At 34.4% G+C, this 21390-nt stretch overlaps 1 protein-coding gene across 12 annotated transcripts in view; it reads right to left on the reverse strand.

Moving 5' to 3' along the window:
* LOC124555505 (twitchin) overlaps positions 1-21390 on the reverse strand; it is a 367233-nt gene that overhangs the window by 48486 nt on the left and 297357 nt on the right. For all 12 annotated transcript variants that reach the window (XM_047129451.1, XM_047129441.1, XM_047129452.1 and 9 more), the window contains 12 exons: positions 20740-20855; positions 13541-13825; positions 11594-11736; positions 9364-9647; positions 8449-9218; positions 4663-4941; positions 4196-4498; positions 3691-3993; positions 3496-3607; positions 3202-3374; positions 931-1100; positions 232-349 (listed from right to left, as the gene is read on the reverse strand). In XM_047129451.1, coding sequence (XP_046985407.1) covers positions 232-349; positions 931-1100; positions 3202-3374; positions 3496-3607; positions 3691-3993; positions 4196-4498; positions 4663-4941; positions 8449-9218; positions 9364-9647; positions 11594-11736; positions 13541-13825; positions 20740-20855 — 3056 coding nt within the window. The remainder of the gene's footprint in view (positions 1-231; positions 350-930; positions 1101-3201; positions 3375-3495; positions 3608-3690; positions 3994-4195; positions 4499-4662; positions 4942-8448; positions 9219-9363; positions 9648-11593; positions 11737-13540; positions 13826-20739; positions 20856-21390) is intronic.

Below are 21390 nucleotides of genomic sequence, written 5' to 3' on the forward strand. Positions count from 1 at the left end.
AAGTAGTTTCTATTTTTGCACAGACTGTAGAAGCAACTTTGAATATTCTTCAAGCCACATATACTTAAGAAGCACAATTTCAATTTCTAATGTTTGCTAATAAATGTGATACTAGATAGACATAATTTGGAACAGATATTTTCTATCTCCTGTTCTACATTACTGTAAGAGTAAGAAAACTGTTAAACAATGGTGTGTTACTTTTTAAGACAAATGCAAGTTTTTGCTTACCACTAATCTGAATTTTGATTATTGCTGAATCCATTCCCAAGTCATTTTCTGCAACAATGCGATATGGGCCACTGTCGAGTTTGCTACCATCACGAATAGTTAGCACAGCATGCCTTTCCTAGAAAAAACAGTACACAGCCAATTAACACACAATAGGTCACAAATCTATCAAATCATCACAATTTTTACCCTAACTGAAAATGCAGCTATATATTTCTAAATTTATGCAGTTGCTGCGAATATTTTCCTTGGATATATGCTGTACTTACAGTCAAATTATATGAATATAAAGTACGATAACAAAAGTTAATCATGCTTCATAAAATACCACACATCCAAAGATGAGACAAATACTGAGATGAGATGTTCACTTCACACCATGAGTACTACTTACTAGTGCCTTATTTATTATAATCTCTGTCTACTTGAAATATAGGATGATATACAACAATGAAGTATATGGAAGACTTACGTAGTCAGAACAGAAATGGGATAAATTGTCAGCAACTAAATGCTTCCATCACGAACTATTTAATCAGATTTATAAATGTCAGTGGCTATAAAGTACAGACCTCATAGTTAACCACATATGCATAACAGTTTTGCAGAACTATTATTTTTATTGATAATCATTATAATTAAGAAAAAAATGTGTAAGGAATAATTACAAGTATATTCAGAATTGAAACAAAAGATTACCTTAACTTCTAGGGCAAAATGTCCACCAGACTCAATAGTTTCTCCATCCTTGGTCCATGTTATTCTTGGTTTAGGGTGACCAGTGAAAGGTATTTTAATGACCACATTTTCTCCTTTGTCAAAGAATGCTGAATCTCTGAATCGAGGTGGAACATTAAGCTTTGGTGGTGCTGAAGGAAAAGAAAAAAGACAAAATGTTGTCAAAACATATTATGGATGCATGCATTCATACAACAAAGAGACAGTTATACTTCAAAGTTACATAAACCAATTCATGCTTCAGATATCACTTTGAAAAAATTAACAGTTCTTAAAAATATGTCAAAATCTTAACTTCTAGAGAAAAAACGGATTGTCAGACAAGAATGAAACTAGGTACATTTCTACAAAATCTTCACATGTTTGTGCCAAGGTGTCTTCCTATCATTATGGTTACATCTTGGTCATTCTGGAAGAGAAATAACTGGGGGTTTTTATGGGTACTTCAGCAGCTCCTTTTTGTTATTTCATACCTCATACCATTAGGGAGCTACATGTTCGGCAATCAAGTACTACACCAATGCTTTTTCTTCTTGAAAGGAAGTAAAAGACTGATTGTGCATAGAGTACAACTTCAGCAGCACCTGAGCTAGCTCTGCTGCCACAAAACTGAACATGTCAAGCTAAACTGTTACGGAAGAGGATAATCCTTATACAGTACATGCACCACATTCCATAGATTTGATAGAGAGAAGTTTCTAGGACATTGAATGGAGCCAGAGATGCTCATTTTGTTTACATACAACACAACAGAATGCCTTAAATGTATGAAATATGAGAAAGCTACAGTGTTAATATTACTTATATTATAGGCAAGCACATTAATTTTAAGAGCCCTGTGAAAATACTCTTTAATTCACTCTTAAACTACATTACAATAAAATTAATATGACATCATAAAGGAATTATGTTTGAAAATCATAGCTATGAGGGACAATGAAGGTGAACAAAGCAATAACCAAAAAGACAACATTGCTGTAAAGGAATTAAAATCACACAAATTTAAACAATCATTTCAAAATACGTTGCTGAAGAATAGTGAAAGGTTATGAGGAAAGAAGAACTAACTAAACATTTACATGAAAATGATGATGAAGATGACTCGATACTATCAAAAATGGTATAGACAGATATGACACATTCAGAGTAATTTAAATCTATGAACAATATTACAAATGAAATATAAGTGATTATCCTGTATGTACATTCTATGATAGCAGTGAGACTTTTTATTGAATGGGCTCTAAATTTCTACACTGCAAGCTAAAATGTTATGGCAACAACAGAATCCCTCTGGCATGGATGTGTGTTATTCCTAAAAAAAGGCTGAGGTTGGATTAATATACTGCATCACTGATATTAAACTAATACCAAAATGGGGAAAGACTAAGCACGATATCTTACAGTGTTTAATACTGGGCTCACTCCTATACATAAACTACACAAATAACATTCCAGTGACTCTAAATTTTTAAAAGCTGTCATGTTTTGTAATGAAATAAACATACAAATCTAGCGCTTAAACTATATCATTCCTGGAAAAGTTTGTAACTGGTTCACAGCAAACATCTTTAAGTCCCAATCTCACAAAAACTGACATTATGCAATAAAAAAAGAACGTTAGACCAGAAATAGACATTAATTTCCATATATTAAATGAAACACTGTGTGTTAAATTCTTGGGCTCCAGCTGGATACCAAACTATAATGTATGTGACAAGTTAAAACTTGTAAGTCACGAAACTGAAAATCCTAACAATTCATAGTAAAACCAAAACAATTTTTAGTAGCCACAGCTTCCACAGGTAGCGTTATGATATGTGACTTGGTCATGTAAATATGAAACAAGCAGTACAAGAAGACAAAGAGCAGGTGTTAATTGCAAATGCAGTTAGAGTTTATTGCTAATATAAGGTAGATATTTTGTTTTTAATACTGCTTCTCTTTCTTTACTGTATACCCCTGAAGATTCTCCTTCATAATGGGATTTACAGTACACAATGAATGAATTAACGCATCGGCAAAATGTATGAGATGCCACCTATCGACATCATGAAACTAAAGAAATAATACATACATTCCTATGAAAATTATTGGAGAATTAGAGTGACATCTCATGCACTTGATGTGGTATCTACAAACACAAAGGGAGAGAAAGATTTTGTTGATGAAAAGAAAAACAGTTAATTCTTCATGCTGATAGGTTAGTAATACTTCAGATTGTTGTCTTACTCATAATGAAGAGTTCTGCACGGGTAGACTTCACTCCTCCTTTGTTCACAGCTCTACATACATATTCATCAGCATCCTCCCCAAAAATGTCATTAATTATCAGTGAATAGCTGTCACCTTCAGTTAGCATATGATATTTCATACTTTGTGAAAGCTCTCTTGCACCCTTATACCTAAATGACAAACATTTTTTTCATCTCAATTAGTATCAGATACAGATAATTTATCTATGTGGCACTATTAATTCTATGTCAAAAACATTTTGTTTCAGATAATGAATAATATGGTACAAACCATGTAATAACTGGTCTTGGTGACCCAGTGATGGTGCATTTGAATTCTGCATTTCGATTCTGTACTGCACTCACATTCCTCAACGGCTTCACAATTTCTGGTGGCTGAGCAGCTATAACAAATTCAATTCATATAATTGCACTGTACATGATGCAAGTACCAATCCTAATGAATGAAAACTATGCAATGTCTTACCATGTGGATCTTTTATTTTCACAGATGTAGATGCTGTAGAGGGTGGACTTATGCCCGCAACATTTTGTGCAAATACTCTGAACTCATACTGACGGCCTTCAATAAGATTGGAAATGTTAATTGTGGTTGCCACACAAAGAGTAGCACTTACTCTTTGCCATGCTTCACTGCCAACCTCACGTTTATCTATCCAGTAACCCTGGATTCGAGAACCACCATCTGATTCTGGTTTCTCCCATGACAAATTGACAAAGTCTCCACCAACCTCCTTTACAACTGGTACGCCAGGTGCAGAAGGTGGATCTTTATGTCGGAACAGAGACAGATAATAAGCAAATGAAATGCATAAACATATATTTATACACAACCAGTGCATTTTAACAATAGAAATAGCTACCCTATTACAGGAAATAGTAACGAAGTACACAGAGCTATGAAAAAATTATTCCTTGTACCTACAGCACATAAAATGCGAAGTTGATGTGAAGTAATTTGTGGTACTCACCAAATGGAGCCTTTGCTTTGACTGGATTAGTGCCTTCAAGAGGTGGGCCCATGCCGTTATCATTGGCTGCCATAACTCTAAACAGATACTCCTGACCTTCAGTAAGTCCTTGGACAGTGAAAACTGTATCTTTGCAGAAGCTAGATACAATGATCCAGTGGGACAATGATATGTCTCGCCTCTCCACCACATAATGGGTGATGCGAAGACCACCATCATATGTTGGAGGCTTCCAACTGAGTGTGCAAGTATGCTTAGTTATATCAGACACATCCAGAGGACCAATTGGTGGACCTGGCAACCCTATAAGATTACAAAAATTATTAGTTAAAAGCTGTAAATGAAAACTTAGTGTGCTTGCTTAAATACACTGTAGATTGTGCAAATGCAGGTTAAATATACTACCTGAAATGCTACTGCAAAGTTTTCAACACATATATTAAAATTACATCAGAACATTACTTTACCTGTTATATAAACAGTAAATGAAGCAGACACACTTCCACTATCATTTTTCACATTTAGTGTGTAAGTTCCAGCATCTGACTTCACTATTTCTTTGATAAATATTATGAGGTATTCATCGAATACAGTGTACTTTATGTGAGTTGTTTCATCAATCTTTCTGCCATCTTTGGTCAGAGTTACTTCCATAGGCTGATCACCAGAGTAATAGATTTTGATCTTTGTATTATCACCCTCTGGCAAATACAAGTCACCTGGCATCCTATCAATTCTTGGTGGTGCTGAAAGATAATGGAATTATGAGTTTTATTCCTCAACTATTAGCTGATCAGTACATCAAATCTGTAAAACAAATCCACTTAAAACAATCAGCCATTGGAAGAGAATAATATTGCACAAAATATTGCTGACAACAATCATAAATAGAACATTTTTCCTGGCAAAAAACTAAAAATTGAGATAAAAATATATTTAAATTATACTTTCAGAGACAATACCAAAAATATAATACAATAAATATAAGTTATTGGTTGTATTTTTGAAGCTTCTAGCCTTGGAAGTTAGTAATATCTCCCAGGACCCTTTCATTAACATAAACAACTTTTCATAAACATCAACTGACAGCTAGAATATATTTTCTGGTTTATAAATTTTAGAGGCATTTCTTTCCTCCAACAAGATGAATTACTGAAGCAGTAAAGTTGGAACTAGTATAAGGCAATTATCCTGGAAATATCACTTCAGGGCATAGTGTGACTATTAACTTAATTAAATAGGAGATATTATGTTGACAGAAGGGAAAGTACAGCAAGAGTTTCTTGTGGGTGAACATGAAAGCTGGATGAAAAGCTTAATTCCCCAATGTAAATGTTGGTGTTGTTCAAAATGATCTTATGGTCTTGTGATTCCATAATTAATAAATTAATTTTCTAAATTTCAATTAATAAAGTTGTTTAACACTTGTACAGTGGCATTTTGACTGAATGTCCCAATTATTAATTTGAAAAATCAATGGTACATGGTAAACTGTGATTAAATATTTTTATTCTTGTTTGATATCATTACAAAAATGTTGTTAGTTTCAGTGATGATTCCTCTAACTACATTAAGCACAACTCTTAAGTACTATGTTGCTGAATGTTAAATAGGTATATATGTAGTGCCTGTTTTTCGGACACCAATTTGATCCTGCAGCCACTATGAATCAAAACACAAAGGAATTATGTGCCAGTGGCCATCGATTGATATTGATGGGACAAGTTGAAAATTTGTGTCGGACTGGGATTCAAACCCCGGTCTCCTGCTTACTAGGTATATGTACTGACCACGATGCCATCGGGACAGTGGTCACTATAACTGCATGGGTCTGATGAGAGGCATGATAGGGTAGTCTGTGCAGTTGTGGTAAGAACTGTGTACAGATGGTGTAGTGGTCAGCACATCTGTCTAGTATGCAGGAGATCAAGGTTCGAATCCTGGTCCAGCACAAATTTTCAACTTGCACCGTTGATATAAACCAATGCCCACTGGCAGTTAACATCTTTAATTCCTTTGTGTCTTACAGGTAACTGACTTCAAGAGATAAACCTCAACTATCTATTGGACTGCTCCCTTTGACATAATGTTGCCCATTACAGTATAGCAACTTGGTAAGAAATAACACATATGTTTGTACTAAGGTGTGTGTGTGTGTGTGTGTGTGTGTGTGTGTGTGTGTGTGTGTGTGTGTGACTGCTCCATTTGGTTCTACACATTACAGCAAGGTAAGCAACAATGGACTCATAGCATAGCTCTCTCTTTTATGCTCATTTGATGTATTACCAAAGAAACTGTACCACATAACTGACACTTGGATGATTTGCTGTGTAAATGCAAAATTGCACACAGCAACTGCAAATTGTTACTGCTTGTTATGTATTTCCCTGTGTTGGAAAGCAATTTTGAGACAAGATTTCAGTTGATGAAAATATTCAGTGTTTCAGAAGACAATTTCTACACTAAGAAAGAATTAGTAATAGCAGTTGTGCTATCAAATATACCAATTGATCAAAATCTCAAAAATTGGAAATGTCTGTTATTTAGTTTTGTTAATTCAGTCATGATATAGCCTTTTCACACTTTATGAAGATGCAAACAGCTCTGACAGTTATTTTATATAGCCCACATACATATGTAAAAAAGTCTGCACTTGTTAAGCAGTAAGAATACGTACATCTATTTTTGCTGGTGTAAGTAGGCTTACTATATTACTATGATAGGTAACAATGCACTTCACTGTACTCAGTACTTTTGTTCTTGTATTTAAGTGTTTGAAAATAACAGTTTGACTGCTCATGGCAGAAAAGGCCACAAGAAATACTTTGGCAAAATGAGTTATGTTTTATGATGAACATTATTTGACTTTCCTGCAACTTTTAAATATTGAAATAAGAAAAATGATGGTTTTATTTGCTAAAAGGAAGATGTTCAGTTATCATTTTGCATCAGCCTACATATAAATATTATCAATAATTAAGCAGCAAGTGAGCAACTATTTTGAAATTCATGACAAATTATGCTGTTAACCTAACGTAACTGCTTGAGATCTCCAATTACAAGAACAAAATCAAATAAATATGTATCATGTCAGAAAAATATCACGTAAAATGCAAGTGGTGCTGTCCACATTTACAATCAATTGTTCATACATTTATGAAAAGCCTGAAGCAATTTCATAATTTTAACTGACAATATTAAATATATGTATATGATATGATAAAAATCTACATTTTAATCATGTATGTGATATATACTATATTGGGATCAGCTGTAATTAACAAGAGAACCTGATTATGACACAGTTACAGGTGCTGCTTGTCTACATTACACACTAACAACCAGATAAATCTATGTCACATGGTTCTGTGGAAACAGGAAAAACCTTATCTCTTTTCTTATTCATTATATATGGTACCAGCTCGCAGACCTATAATGGTAATGACTGAGAGGAAATCCATGTGCATTGATACACAAGACAACATTTGGTTGACCTGCTTTAATGGACAGCCCCTTCCAAATGTCACAAGAAGACTGAAAACTGTTTCTAGATGTCCCCAAAAGGATTACTATAATCATAGCTACATGAGGTCACAATTAATCAATGTGCTGTACAGAATGTTATTCCACAGTGTTTGATTTTACTGTTGACTCAGATGGTTTGTATCAAGCTAACAATGCAAAATTTAAGTATACAACCTACCTGAAAGCAAATACTTGTGGTTTTCTTCTTGTAGTTTTTTTAACAAGCAGATTTCTGTGTATTTGTAAAAAGCCCAGAAGCACTACAGCCTGTTTTGCACTTTAAATTGCAGATTCTCTTATAACTGACAAGATGAGCTTATGCACAGTCCAGAGGGAGGAAAACACATGACTTCATTGGAACTATATCTAGAAGTGTACAATACTGTTCAAATGAATGTTAGTATTGATCACTACAGCCACTCCCTATCCCCACCCCACCAGCTTTTAATCCATTAACTTAGGAATATTGACTAATTTAGAAGCCACATGTACATGAATTGTTAGTGTACTATCAAATGAGTGCCTGTAAATTGAGGCATGTATATTAGCACTACAATAAAAAGATGTGATGTGAAGCTTATTTGTTAATAATTGTTCAACAAATGTATTCTGTCCATAAAGATTACTTCATCATTAAGATTTGTTTTTAAGTTATTAAATTACTAAACAGAGAGTTACATTAAGGGATTCAATGAATTGAACTACATATACTTGCAAGTAGTGCTTACCTCCAATCTTTAATCTGGCAGTTGTTGTAACGAAGCCAATAGTATTATTTGCTTCACAGGTGTAGTCACCATCATCAACTTCCCAAACTTCTGAGATAATGAGTCTAAATACACCACCTTTGGACTCCATTCGAAATCTTCCACCAGGCATAATCTCTCGTCCATTACGAAGCCACCTTGCAGATGGAGGTGGCTTGCCAGTTGCTTCACATTCAAGTACAACAGAACTATTAAGTGGTACAGTAGTTGGAAGTAAATGTCGTACAAACTCCGGTTTTTCCCCTCCCTCAACTTCACATATTTTGACTGGTGTTGTACAGGAACTAGGTTCGCTGCGACCTGCAGCATTGACTGCAAATATTCTAAACTCATAGTCTGCCCGTTCTACTAAGTTTAGAACAGTGTAACTACAGTCTGTAACATTGTATTCATTGCAGCGAGCCCATGGAGGTCCACCAACTTCACGGCGCTCAATAATGTAGCCTGTTATTCTGCTACCACCATCAGATATGGGTGGTTCCCAGGTCAGATCGACATAGCTCTTTCCTACTTTCACTACTTTTGGTGTTCCTGGTGGAGAAGGAACATTGAATTTGCCCTTCAGTTGGAAGCGTGATGATGGTGGTGAAGGTTTGCTAAATCCTGCAGCATTCTTTGCCCTGACTCGGAATTCATACTCTCTGCCTTGCAGCAAACTATGGACAGTGTATGTTGTGTCTTTGACTAGATAGTCATTGGCAACTCGCCACTGAGGATCTTCAGCCACATCTCTGTACAAAAAGAACACAGTAAGTATTACAATTTGTAAATAATTTTCAAAGTAAGAGATGTTAATTACTACAACATATTTAAAATAAAGAATTAATATTACAAAACATACAGAAAAAAGTTTCTCACAGGAAACATTATAATTACCTGTACTCAACTTTGTAGCCTTGAATTCTGGAACCTCCATCACTTAATGGCCTGTCCCAGATCAGAGTTATATTTCCACTCTCCCAGTCAGTTACACGTGGCTGTCCTGGTGGGTCTGGTACCGTAAATGCAAACTTTGCTGTGATTGGCTGATCTGTTTCCAGTGGCTCACTGACACCATATTGGTTTTCTGCACGAACTCTGAAGCTGTATTTTCTGTTTGGTTCCAACCCAATGACATCATAGTGACAGCTTCTAACAAAACTGCTTACTTTGGTCCACAACTTAAAAGAAAATAAATTATACATTATTTTTTGACATGGCCATCTATTAAAATGATATTCCTTATGCCTTCTCATTACCAATAATACAAGACACTTCAGTATGAAATATAATAAAATGCTCAATATTTTACCAAATAAAAAACTTAAGACAAAACACCTACCCATCAAACCTGATGTGAGTATAATCAAAGCTCCTCACAATTATATAACTCAAAATCTAAGGAATGTCCCAGAACAGAAAGTACATCAATTCAGGTCATGGCATAAGAAAGGAAGCAATGGTTGATAGTCTCTCAGAAACACATATCATGTCATTTTTTTAACCTCTTAGTCATTATTAATGCTTCTGAGAAGAACATAAAAATGCTACATATCTCAAACATAAATCATAGTATGTCCATAACAACAAAGATATAGTAGTATTATAAGGTGTCACAGAATCTCTTCTCTGGACATTCATAACAAAATTCAGGTGGAGTAGTATCAGAAGTACATCAACCACTGCATAAAACAGTAACATTGTCACCAATTGTAAAAGATTTATCTTCATTCTTTTCATGCTATGCCAAGATCATCCAATGATGATGACAATGACTATTAAATATCGCATACAGCTTAGTTTACCTGGAATTTAGAGTTATTTTATCTATCTATTAACAGAGAAACATGTAAAAATTCTTATTATTTGACATTGTTAAATTTGGAGATAAGCAATCTGTTGTGTTAAAGCTGCGGATCCAGAAAAATTATGAATTATTTTATTTTATTTTTAGTTCTGACTTATCTACAAGCCATCTTCACATCTGTAATACAGAAATTGCAGCTAATAAGTACAGAAGATTAAGCCATTAGTATTAAAGTTCTCTCACATGATAATACCATATCAACATAAACTGATTGGTGTAAAACTCATCATAATTTGTGTAAGCAGCATCATTTGTTATATAAACAATGGAAGAAAGGTGTAAATTATCCTAAAAACATATTTAAATCTTGACAGTCCATACATATTACAAAAATTGGAGAAATTTCAAACAAACTTGGTATACCTACCACTTACTGTCTGGAAAGAATTACTGTGCAGGTAAAAAACACATACCTATCAAAGAGGGGAGGGTGAAAAAGCAGTGCAGCCCACTACCTGGGAAAACCCAAACTTTGGTCATCCAGTATTTGAGAATGGGAGCACTTAGAGACTTGCAACAGTCTTTACACATAATTTCAACCTATACAAAACTTTTTCTCACTACCAATCCCCATAAAATTATGAAAGGAGAAAATTTTATTACTGACGACATTTTCATCATTCATTCAGTAAAACTGCCAAATGAAGCATGACATTTTAATTTATTACTTCTTTACTACTAACTTTGTTTGTGACACACTTTGCAGACAGTAGTCACATACATTGCTGAATCTACTTGCAAAATTATATTATTGTATGACACATAGTTCAGGAGATGTGACATCATAAACAAAGAGACATGTTAAAAACTGCCACATCATGAAAGACATTTAAATTTATTAATTTGCTGCTACTACCTCTATTCGCAACAATTTTGGCAGACACTATCCACATCTGCAACTAAATGTATCTACAAAAATATATGACACACAGTTCAGCAGATATGTTGTCAAATATTGAGATGCATGAAAAATTGCCGCATTGTGACTGAACTTTTATATTAACAATTTAAGTTTCTGTACTTCTTAGATGCAATTTTCTACACTTCAAATCTTAAGATGACTTGCAGATATGCCAAAATTAGTAAACAAATAAAATTACATTTTAAATGTTGGATATTAAGAGTTGTTCTGAATCTGCTGGTGTAAAATTTCTACAGCTTATGCTTGATTGAGTTTTGGCTCATAGAGAGTGTAACAGTCCACTGACATAAAGATCATCAGGGTGAAAATTCACCATTTAAGTTATGAACATTACTTACTCCAGAAGCAGGGTCAAGTTTCTCCACTACATAGTTTGTGATAGGAGAGCCACCATCATCTAATGGGGGCTTCCAGCTCAAGGAACAAGTCTCAGGAGTGATGTCAGACACATCTAGTGGTCCCTGAGGTGGCAGTGGTTTATCTGGAAACAGAAATTTATTTTTAATTTGAGTGATTCAGTGGCACTATTGTGATACAGCAAAAAAATTGGAAACAATGAATCATTCCAATAAAGATAACTGAGTTATAGTTGAACAATGGAAACTGCAGGCTGGAATATCAATAGCATTACAAAAATGATAGATCACTACTCACCATAAAGATGACTCATTGAGTTCCAGACAGGCACGGTGAAAAGAATGTTACGTATTATACCTTTTGGCCAAAGCCTTCTTCAGCAGAGAACACACACACATTCACACAAACAAGCACACCTCATGCACACATGACCGCTACCACTGACAGCTCCAAGCCAAACTCTAGTCAGAGGTGCCAATGGTAGTGGCCATGTGTGCATGAGGTGTGCTTGCTTGTGTGAATGTGTGTGTGCATTTTCTTAGCTGAAGAAGGCTTTGGCCAAAAGCTATAATGTGTAACAGTTTTTTGTAGTGCCTGTCTGCAACTCAAAAGGTCTCCTTTACAATGAGTAGCAACCTATCCTTTTCCTCATATTGTTGAGTCATAGTTGACTGTGATATTAACAATACATATTTTGTACTCAGTCATTGTATCATAGATGCAGAAACCTTGCTTTTTCAATTAGTACAGAAAAGAGGACAGAAATTTTATTTACCACTAATCATTTTAAATGGTATTTATAAATCACTAAAACCATTAAATGAGCCTGAGTATTAAAAATGTTGCTAAAAATAAAAAAAATACATTACTCCAATGTATACTTTGATTATGTCAGTTGTATAGAAAATTCTAAAAAATTAATAAAGGTTCTGATTTTGTTTAAGAAACTGATGTGCAAGACAACAATCATGTAACTGGCTGGGATGAATTTGGTTTATAAGTTGAGCTTCCACAACCGAGTAATAAAAAACACTCCGTTTACTTTATCTTCCATTAACAAACTATTCAACATAGGTTCTGTCATGCTTCAAACTAACTTTTTTTATATCAGTGACAATTACTATGTGTACAAGTTTTTATTTTTGATAGGGCGTGAGGAGTTGTGCTCTTTTCTGCACAATTAAAAATAAGCTTCACTGAAACATAATAAACTTGTAACATTTGGATCTTTTAATGCAGAGATCAATTCTTTGATGTGATATATATGATATATTTCTTACTTTATAAGAGGAATATGTTATTATAGTACTTAAAACAAACACCTACATTGTTTTTGAATTCTGGTGATTTTATCAGCCAGAAAAAATGAAAAGAATGTAGTTCTTGATATGGAAATAAGAGTCCTTGCCAAAATACTTCAGAAATGTTATCATAAGTTCACTGCATTTTGGTTTATTTTTAAAACACAATATAATGAAAATTATTTGAGGCATCAATTTTAAATTAAATAAACTGCTGAGTTAGGCAAATTATATTGAGGCTTCTTGAAGCAGAGTCACATAAATTTAATATAGTTAGCAAAATAGAAGCAGTTAAAAAACCACGTGATGGAATATCAGCTGTCAGAAACAAACAGTGCATGAAATTCAATAATTATTACAACTTTTTGCTCAAATTTTACATTTACTATGATCATGATTAGAATGTAATTTTCTACTTGAATAATCTTTCGCAGGTTTACATTTAGATTTGACACAAAAATTTACACACTCAGTAAAATTATAGCACACTGATTTCATGTGTCCAAATATGTACTTAGTTTTGTTTTTATTTCATGCTTTCTGAATATCATGGTTTTTAGGTGTGAACAGACATAAGTTTCAAAATGTTGCTCAGAAATGAAAAAAGCATATGTCAGTTGTACTCACCTACAACCAAAACCTTGCAAGAAGCAGTATCTGAGCCTTCAGTATTCACTAACTGTATAGTGTAATTGCCCATATCACTCCTTCTTGCACATCTATTGTGGAATACTGTCTGGTTGGAGGTAGTTTCAAATTTGATTCTATCTCCTGGAATGACTTCTTCTCCATTAATGGTCCATGTGGGTTTTGGTACCGGATTACCCGTGAAAGGAACTGTTATAGTGAACTCTTCTCCTGCAATGACTGTCATGTCTCTGATGCTAAGATCGCTTGTGATCTTAGGTGAGCCTGTGAATAAGGAAAGGAGTCACACTTAATACGATTCATAACTTACTAAAATATAAGTTGCTAGAGCTACATTTAGAATACAGATGCATAAAACTATATTTTCATCCATTAGAAATTGTTAACTACTCCATTAATCATTTAAAATAAATGATTTCTGGTTACACTGAGATCAGTTTATATGAGGGTCTGTGATAGTTAAATTGTAACATGCCGAAGGGAGAACACCCGTCATTCATTTGTGAGTGTGAAATGTAGAGAGGGTTATATAATTTTTCAGTACTTTTGATTCTGTCTCTCATTTGAAAACTAACTAAATGTACTTCAAAGTTCAAGTGTTCCTTCATTTATTACAGAAATTGCGAGGTAAATATGATGCTGATTGATCAGTTGTGAAAAGTTAAAGCTGACTGCCCCTTTCTGCACTGCTCTTACAATTGAGGTATCTAAGCATAAGATACTAATCAACTCAAAACCTCAACTTGTGATTAGCTGTTCACCATTTCATCCCTGTCCCAACTTGTGAGCTTGTGTTGAAGTCAAATTCTCCATTGTATTCATTCTGCTGGGTTTACTAATCACATTGCATTGTGCAAAAGCTTTTGTGGCATTTGGAAGGAACAGAAAGGAACCAGTGGCTTGTTCTATATATGTGGGTTGACTCACTTAGCCATGATCATGTAGCTCAATTCAAACAACAATGGCTCAATTGAAACAACAATATCCTTAAAAAGTTGAACCTCAGCAATAAATAAGAGTTACCAACTCCTGTAAGTTCAACTTTCCAGTCTCATTTTATTGATGTGTTGAGACTACTGATCATTTTCTGCATTTATAGAGTGGATTTCTACAGACTCAAACATCCCTTCTGAGAACCATTTCCATAGTTCATTATAAACTACAACATGCTCATTTCAAGTGTTGTTGCTCTCTCAGTAATGTCATTAAGCTTTTAAGAACAGTAACTATTAGGATTAAGGTTGGGTACCTTTCAATCCTCATTGCTGCTTTTAATTGCTTCGCAAATACTGTCTTAAGACACAATAATAGTTGCAGTCCAAAGGGGCAATGAAATTATTTCAAACTTCCTGAAAGATCAAAACTGTGTGCCACACCGGGGCTTGACCACAAGACCTTGCCTGGGGAAGGTTAAGGTCCTCAATTTGAGTCACAGTCCAGCAGACAGTCTTAATCTGTCAGGAAGTTTCATATCAGCACACACTCTGCAGTAGAATGAAAATTTCATTCTGGAAATTATTTCAATGTTGGTATGTAGGTGCAACTATAGAAGACATTCTACCAATTTAGTTATCCTGCCTGAGGACACATTGTATTCATGCAGCACTGCATCATCAGCTTCAGAGGCAGAGCAGGTTTCAGTGAAGTTTGCACACAAAATATATGGGGCTAATATTGAAAAGAGAGAAAGAGAGGGAGAGAGAGAGAGAGAGAGAGAGAGAGAGAGAGAGAGAGAGAGAGAGAGAGAGTTTTCCACATCAGTTAACTCTGAAGAAGGATGTCATCTGAAAGCTTAGCAAAATTTTTCAGTCTTGTTTATGTGCCTGCTGACTGGTCAATGCTACAACTGTATGATGAGATGTTACCTTTAGTCATTTCAGTATTTTAGTATCACCCAGAACTTTCCATTATCATATTTATAAAATGCTTTATACTGAGATTACCTGAATCCGATTATTTTGAAGCATTACACAATATGAGTGCCATGCAGATGTGGTCACTGTGTAAAACTGGAAGCAGATTATCAAATTAGGTATGCACCATTGATAAAGACCACCTCTGTAGACAAATACTTAGCATAGCTGCCCTTAGAATGAAATAGCCTATGTTTGATCTCCCATGCCACCTCAGATTTTTCTGAGGTAGGAAAATCTGGAATGGGGTCAGTTCAGCTTCATAAGGTCAAATGAAGAACTGCTTCAATAAAGAAGCAACATCATTATCAGGATTCATCTACTATCAACAATGGCTGGAGGTATTAGTGACATGCTGATCACATGTCTCATGATCATAGACCACTCCTCATATTGCCTTGTGTGTAGCAGTTGGCCACTTGGAACAGTTTTTGAGTGGTGTTTATGTTTACGTTTTTCCATTGACAATAATGGTTTGGTAGGCCCAGACAGACCATAGACAAAAAACATTGGAGTAATGTCATATTGACTTTAAGTAGGTAAGATGGCAGCTTGCATAGACACATGTTGTGTTCAGGTGGGGGAAAAAAAACTTGCTAAAAGCACAGTCTGCACGAATTGTAGTGTTCAAATCAGAAAGTTAAATGATTGTATAAGTAGTCCTCAACTAACAATTAACATTACAATGAAAGATATGAAGAAACTTATATCTGAAAAGTGTGAGCCATCACAAAAATCACATATACTTTTCCATTTGGAAAATGTAGAATAGTGGATATAGGTAAAATGAAAAAATGCCTACATACCAGACATGGGATGCATCTCTGTTTCAAAGGGAAGAAACTTTTATGTGAGAAAATAAGCAAAATTATAACAGAGAAAGACGACTTAAACAAAATTATCAAACACAAAGGTGATAGGTATGCTTTTTTAGAGTAAAATGTAAAAATTTAATCCTTACAAACCAGAATGTTAAGTATATAATGAATAAAATAGAGCACTTGGACATGTACCTAAATGAATCAAAACCACATTTCTTCATAGAGAGAGAAGTAGGTTGCAAGGAAGAGGAAGCATATGGATACAGGCTAAGAAATTACGAACTTATAAACTTGTATTGTAGAAGGACACATAAAGATGGAGGGATTGGCATTTATAGGAGAAATGATATAGCATGTGAAAAAATCAAATGGATTGATGATATGAGTAAAGAAATGGTACTTGAGGTTTCAGCAATAAATTTAAAACTAGGGAAAAACAGTATGATTATAGCAGGCTCTGTATAGGTCACTTGGAAGCAGTATCAAACAATTTTTGAACTGTCTGAAGGACCTGCTGAAGAAGCCATCAGCGTATGAAAAACATGTGCTGTTTGTTGGAGACATCAACATAGACTCTTTAAATAATAGCAATGATTATTTATGTTATGTTGACTTAGTTCAGTGCTATAACTATTATAATATAACCTCAGAATCTACAAGAATTACTGTAGAAACACAAACATGCATTGACCACATTCTCACAAATATAACAAAGGAGAACATCAACATAACCACCATAGAAAATGACTTATCTGACTACAGAGCCCTTGCTATGGAAGTTGATGTAGGGAGTGTAGATATAACTACAAGTGATACTGTTATGTATAAAAGAAAATTTAATTATAATAAACTTAAGAGGGCATTGGGCAATGAAATATGGGAACCAGTTTACAATGCAACAAATGTGAATGATAAATGGGAAAATTTCAATAAACTATTCAATAAAACTTTAAATGAAATATGTCCTTTAGCAAACAAGGCTATTAATAATAAAGCTGAGAATTTCCCTAGATAAATCATTGAACTGAGAGAGAACATGAAAGACTGTTACATACTCTTTAGAGATACTAAATTACACTACTATTTAACAAAATACAAACTGCTCAGAAAAAATACAGAGATTCTTTGACCTACCTTAAAACTCAGGAATAGGTCTATCAAATAAGCAACTCAACCTGTGTTAGTAAAATACCCGGGAAAATAATGTATACAGAAGAAGAAGAAGAAGAAGAAGAAGAAGAAGAAAGTATAAAGAAGAAGAATCTCATGAACACACCAGCATAACATTAAAATGACAACATAACAAATGACCCAAAATAAGTGTGTGAGAAATTCATACATATGTTTCATACAATTGGCACAAATGAAACATGACTGGGCACTCAATTTAAATACTACAACACCTAGCCAATATTTTTTCATCCAATGCATTACTGAGAGGGACCAGCTAGCAATCATTTCAAAACTTCTAGCTAAAATGTCTTGTGGCTGGGATGACATTTCACCTAAACTGCTAAAGGAATGCACCTAACTGCTAAAGGAAAGCAGGAAAGTGAAGCCTCTGACATATTTAATAAATATCTCCCTCTGCCATGGAGAATTCCCTGGTTTTTTCCCTTATAAAAATCACTGAAATCCTACTGATATATAAGAAAGGAATAAAACCTGATGTAAGAAACTGTAGGCCAATATCATTAACTTCAGAGCTTGGGACATTATTAGTGAAAGTAACATTACATCAAATTGAGTCTCCTGGTTCTGATTCCGTATAGACTGAAGAAGTAGACCCATCCACTACATTGGAATCCGGGCATTTTATTCTATGACATGCTGCCTTTTAGTGGTGTTTTGTTCTGACGGACAACAAACGTTGGATAAAAAGGTTCCAAGCTTTTTTGCTCTAATGTTTTAGTTGTATGCTCACCTGAAGATATGGTTTTTAGTGCTACAAAACCAGTAGTGATCCAATAATAAAGGAATAAATACGATTGAATTGGTTATTAGTACCTAAGATGACTACTCATAGCTGTGGTTGCTCTGCCTATAAGGTTGTCTGCAGTAATTTATAAAAGGAATGAACAGATAGTAACAACCAAATCAACCCACAAGGTACTTTAATGTGGTGTGCCCCAAGGAAGTATATTGGGGCCTTTTCTGTTTCTTTTGTTAGCTTGGGCCATGATATGCAAACTACTACAAACAGTGGTGAAATCAATTATAATTTTCTGTCAAGTTATTTTACTGCAAATAAGCTACTCGTAAATAAATAGAAGGCAATGACAATGCAATTTATGCTTATCTACAGTCAGAAATAAACAGAACTCTATCTACACCTCCATTGGCTCTTAGCTACAAAAACAAACACAATGTTTTGGGCATAATTGTTGATGGAACACCTGTCATGGAAAGAACATGTAGACCATATTTGTAAGAAAATCAGTAGGTACGTGTATCTACTGAAAAGGGTCTCAGCCTTCCTGGACCATGATAGCTTGAGACAAACACAAGACAACCTTGTAGAGAAATCTTCAGAAAATATAAAATACTAACCATCTACTTTATGTACATGCTGCAAGCAATAATGTTTGTGAAACAAGATCCAAAGTATAATGTAACACACAGTAGTGTAAATAGGTCCAATACATGGGGAAGGGAAAATTATCGCACAATTGCAAGTAAAAAAAAAAAAGGCTGCAGACCATAGTCCACATATGATAGGAACCATCCTTTGTAACAGACATCCATCTGACTTCAAGACAGATAATTTCAACACTTTAAAGAATAAACTTAAGCTTTTATTAATAGAGAAAAGCTGTTACTGAGCAGAAGATTTCAAGTTCTAATTTCCCTTTGTAAAACAGTGTATATAGCATAAGTTTGCTTTTGCACCAAAAAATGGTAATTTCTGATCTTCACTGTCTATATCAATGTGTGCTCTTATGTATGTTAACTAAACATTTGTACATGTGAACTAAAATTTATGCCAATGTCTGAGAACCGATTGTTATATGGACAGCAAACAAACATATAAACAAAGAGAGGTTTCATAGAATTTAGACATCCAGAAAGCAGTGGATTTTATAGTGATGGCTGTTGCAGTATATTGCAGACATTTGGGTGATGAGGTACTACACTTCAAATAAACTTCATTTTGGCTTCTATGTATTGCTTTCAATGTCAACAAAAATTGGAATGGTCACATAAGGAAGTTACTTGGCCAGTGACAGGTAACATGGTTTTCAGTCACACACTTTTTATTAAAGTTCAAAGGATTAGTGCAATATCAGTGAGTAAACTACTTAAAATCCCTGGTATTTGTTTAGGGCATCTGAAAAATATATAAAATTGATTGCAATCCTGTGTCTTATTTTCCTTGATATTAATACTTAGGTTCATGATATAGGAAGACAAGGCATGCCCTCGAGCAGCTGATAGCCGTAGACACCTTAGTGTTGTCCACAGCATTACTCTCTCTCTCTCTAACAAAAACGGTAGATTCAAATTAGAGATATGTAACTGAATGTACCTCCATCATGCAATAATTCAGAAATGTATATAATGATTCAAGATACACTGGATAGATTATCACAGATTGTCATCAGATACTGCAAGAGACCATGTCACATTGCTAGAAAAATAGAGAAGGTAACACAGCTAACAAAGATTATAAATTTGTTGATGAGTTGTATTAATATTATGTACTACTCACCCAAAGTATAAATAATTTAAATAATTCATAGCATCTATCTTCTTTAGTATTAAAGTACACATTCAATTATTTACTTTATAATTTTAGAGATAATGTTTTAGAAACTCAGTGACTGATAGCAAAACACTAACAAAACTTTGTCAAGTTGTTTCTTTTCCAGAGCCAACTAGTGAACAGTATGGTGCATTATAGCCTCTACCTGCACTGTCACCACACTAACATTCTCATCTCAAGTTGAAGTAACTGAAACCTGGTTGCAAAAAAAAAACATAATAAAAAGTTACTGGGTCTTGTGTCAAATTTAGTCTTTGTTTTTACACATACCGAATCCACTCATTAGTCTCACGGAATCTGAACTGAAAATCTGTAATTCAGAAATGAAAATACCGTAATAAATGATGGTACATTTTTTAAATACAATATCTGTACAGATGGTAATATGAAATTTATACTCAATGACATACGTTAACAGTCTTGTTAGTCGCATTCATGATGAAGAAGGAAAAAATTAGAGATATGAAAAGGACAAAGAAGGGTAAAAAAAAGACTCAGTCATCCATCTAGCAGCTATAAACTGAATATCATACATATCTTCTGCTGGATAAGAACATAAAATATGTTGCAACAGGGGTATCAGTTACCTAACAGACCACTATTTTGGTAATGTATCTTAAATACTGTGATTATTTTCAATACAATCAGATAAAAGGGAAGGGGGTTGGAAACAAAACTCACTTGGAGGTGGCCTGCAACAAATAGCATCAGAGGCTGAACTCCATGGACCTTGTCCAGCAGCATTTACTGCTGCCACTCGGAACTCATATTCATGATTTTCAATCAGACTGCCCACTCTGAAACAAGATAAAGTAATGGTAGAGTTACAATAATACACAAAACTTAGGAAACTTTCTTTGTCTGTGATTGATTGTAATGTGTACGCAATCAGTAATCAGTATTAGAAGTTATTATGCTTCCATAATCATAAATATTTTCCAGTGTTACATATCAACATAATTACTTAGTTGTGAATCAAAACAGGAGGTATCATACATCAGTTGATGTAGTTTGGTACCTTTTTTGTGCATGGCAGTCAGAATACTCTGAGTCATACAAAATATTTCAAAAAAAAAAAAAAAAAAAAAAAAAAAAAAAAAAAAAAAAAAAAAAAAAAAACTATTAACTGATGAAGGAATTTGACACCCGATTTTTCCACTTAAGACTGGAAGGCAAATTAATGGTAATTTGTTCTTTACAAGGCTCAGATACACAAAGAATAAACACTTGTGACCATGTGAGTGCACTAGATGCAGACAGAAGAGGTACATGGATTCCTCACCATGGAGTGGAAAGAAGCAGGAGGATTGGGGGGGGGGGGGGGTATGGGGG

This window comes from Schistocerca americana, chromosome X, assembly GCF_021461395.2.
Source record: "Schistocerca americana isolate TAMUIC-IGC-003095 chromosome X, iqSchAmer2.1, whole genome shotgun sequence".
Classification (NCBI taxonomy): domain Eukaryota; kingdom Metazoa; phylum Arthropoda; class Insecta; order Orthoptera; family Acrididae; genus Schistocerca; species Schistocerca americana.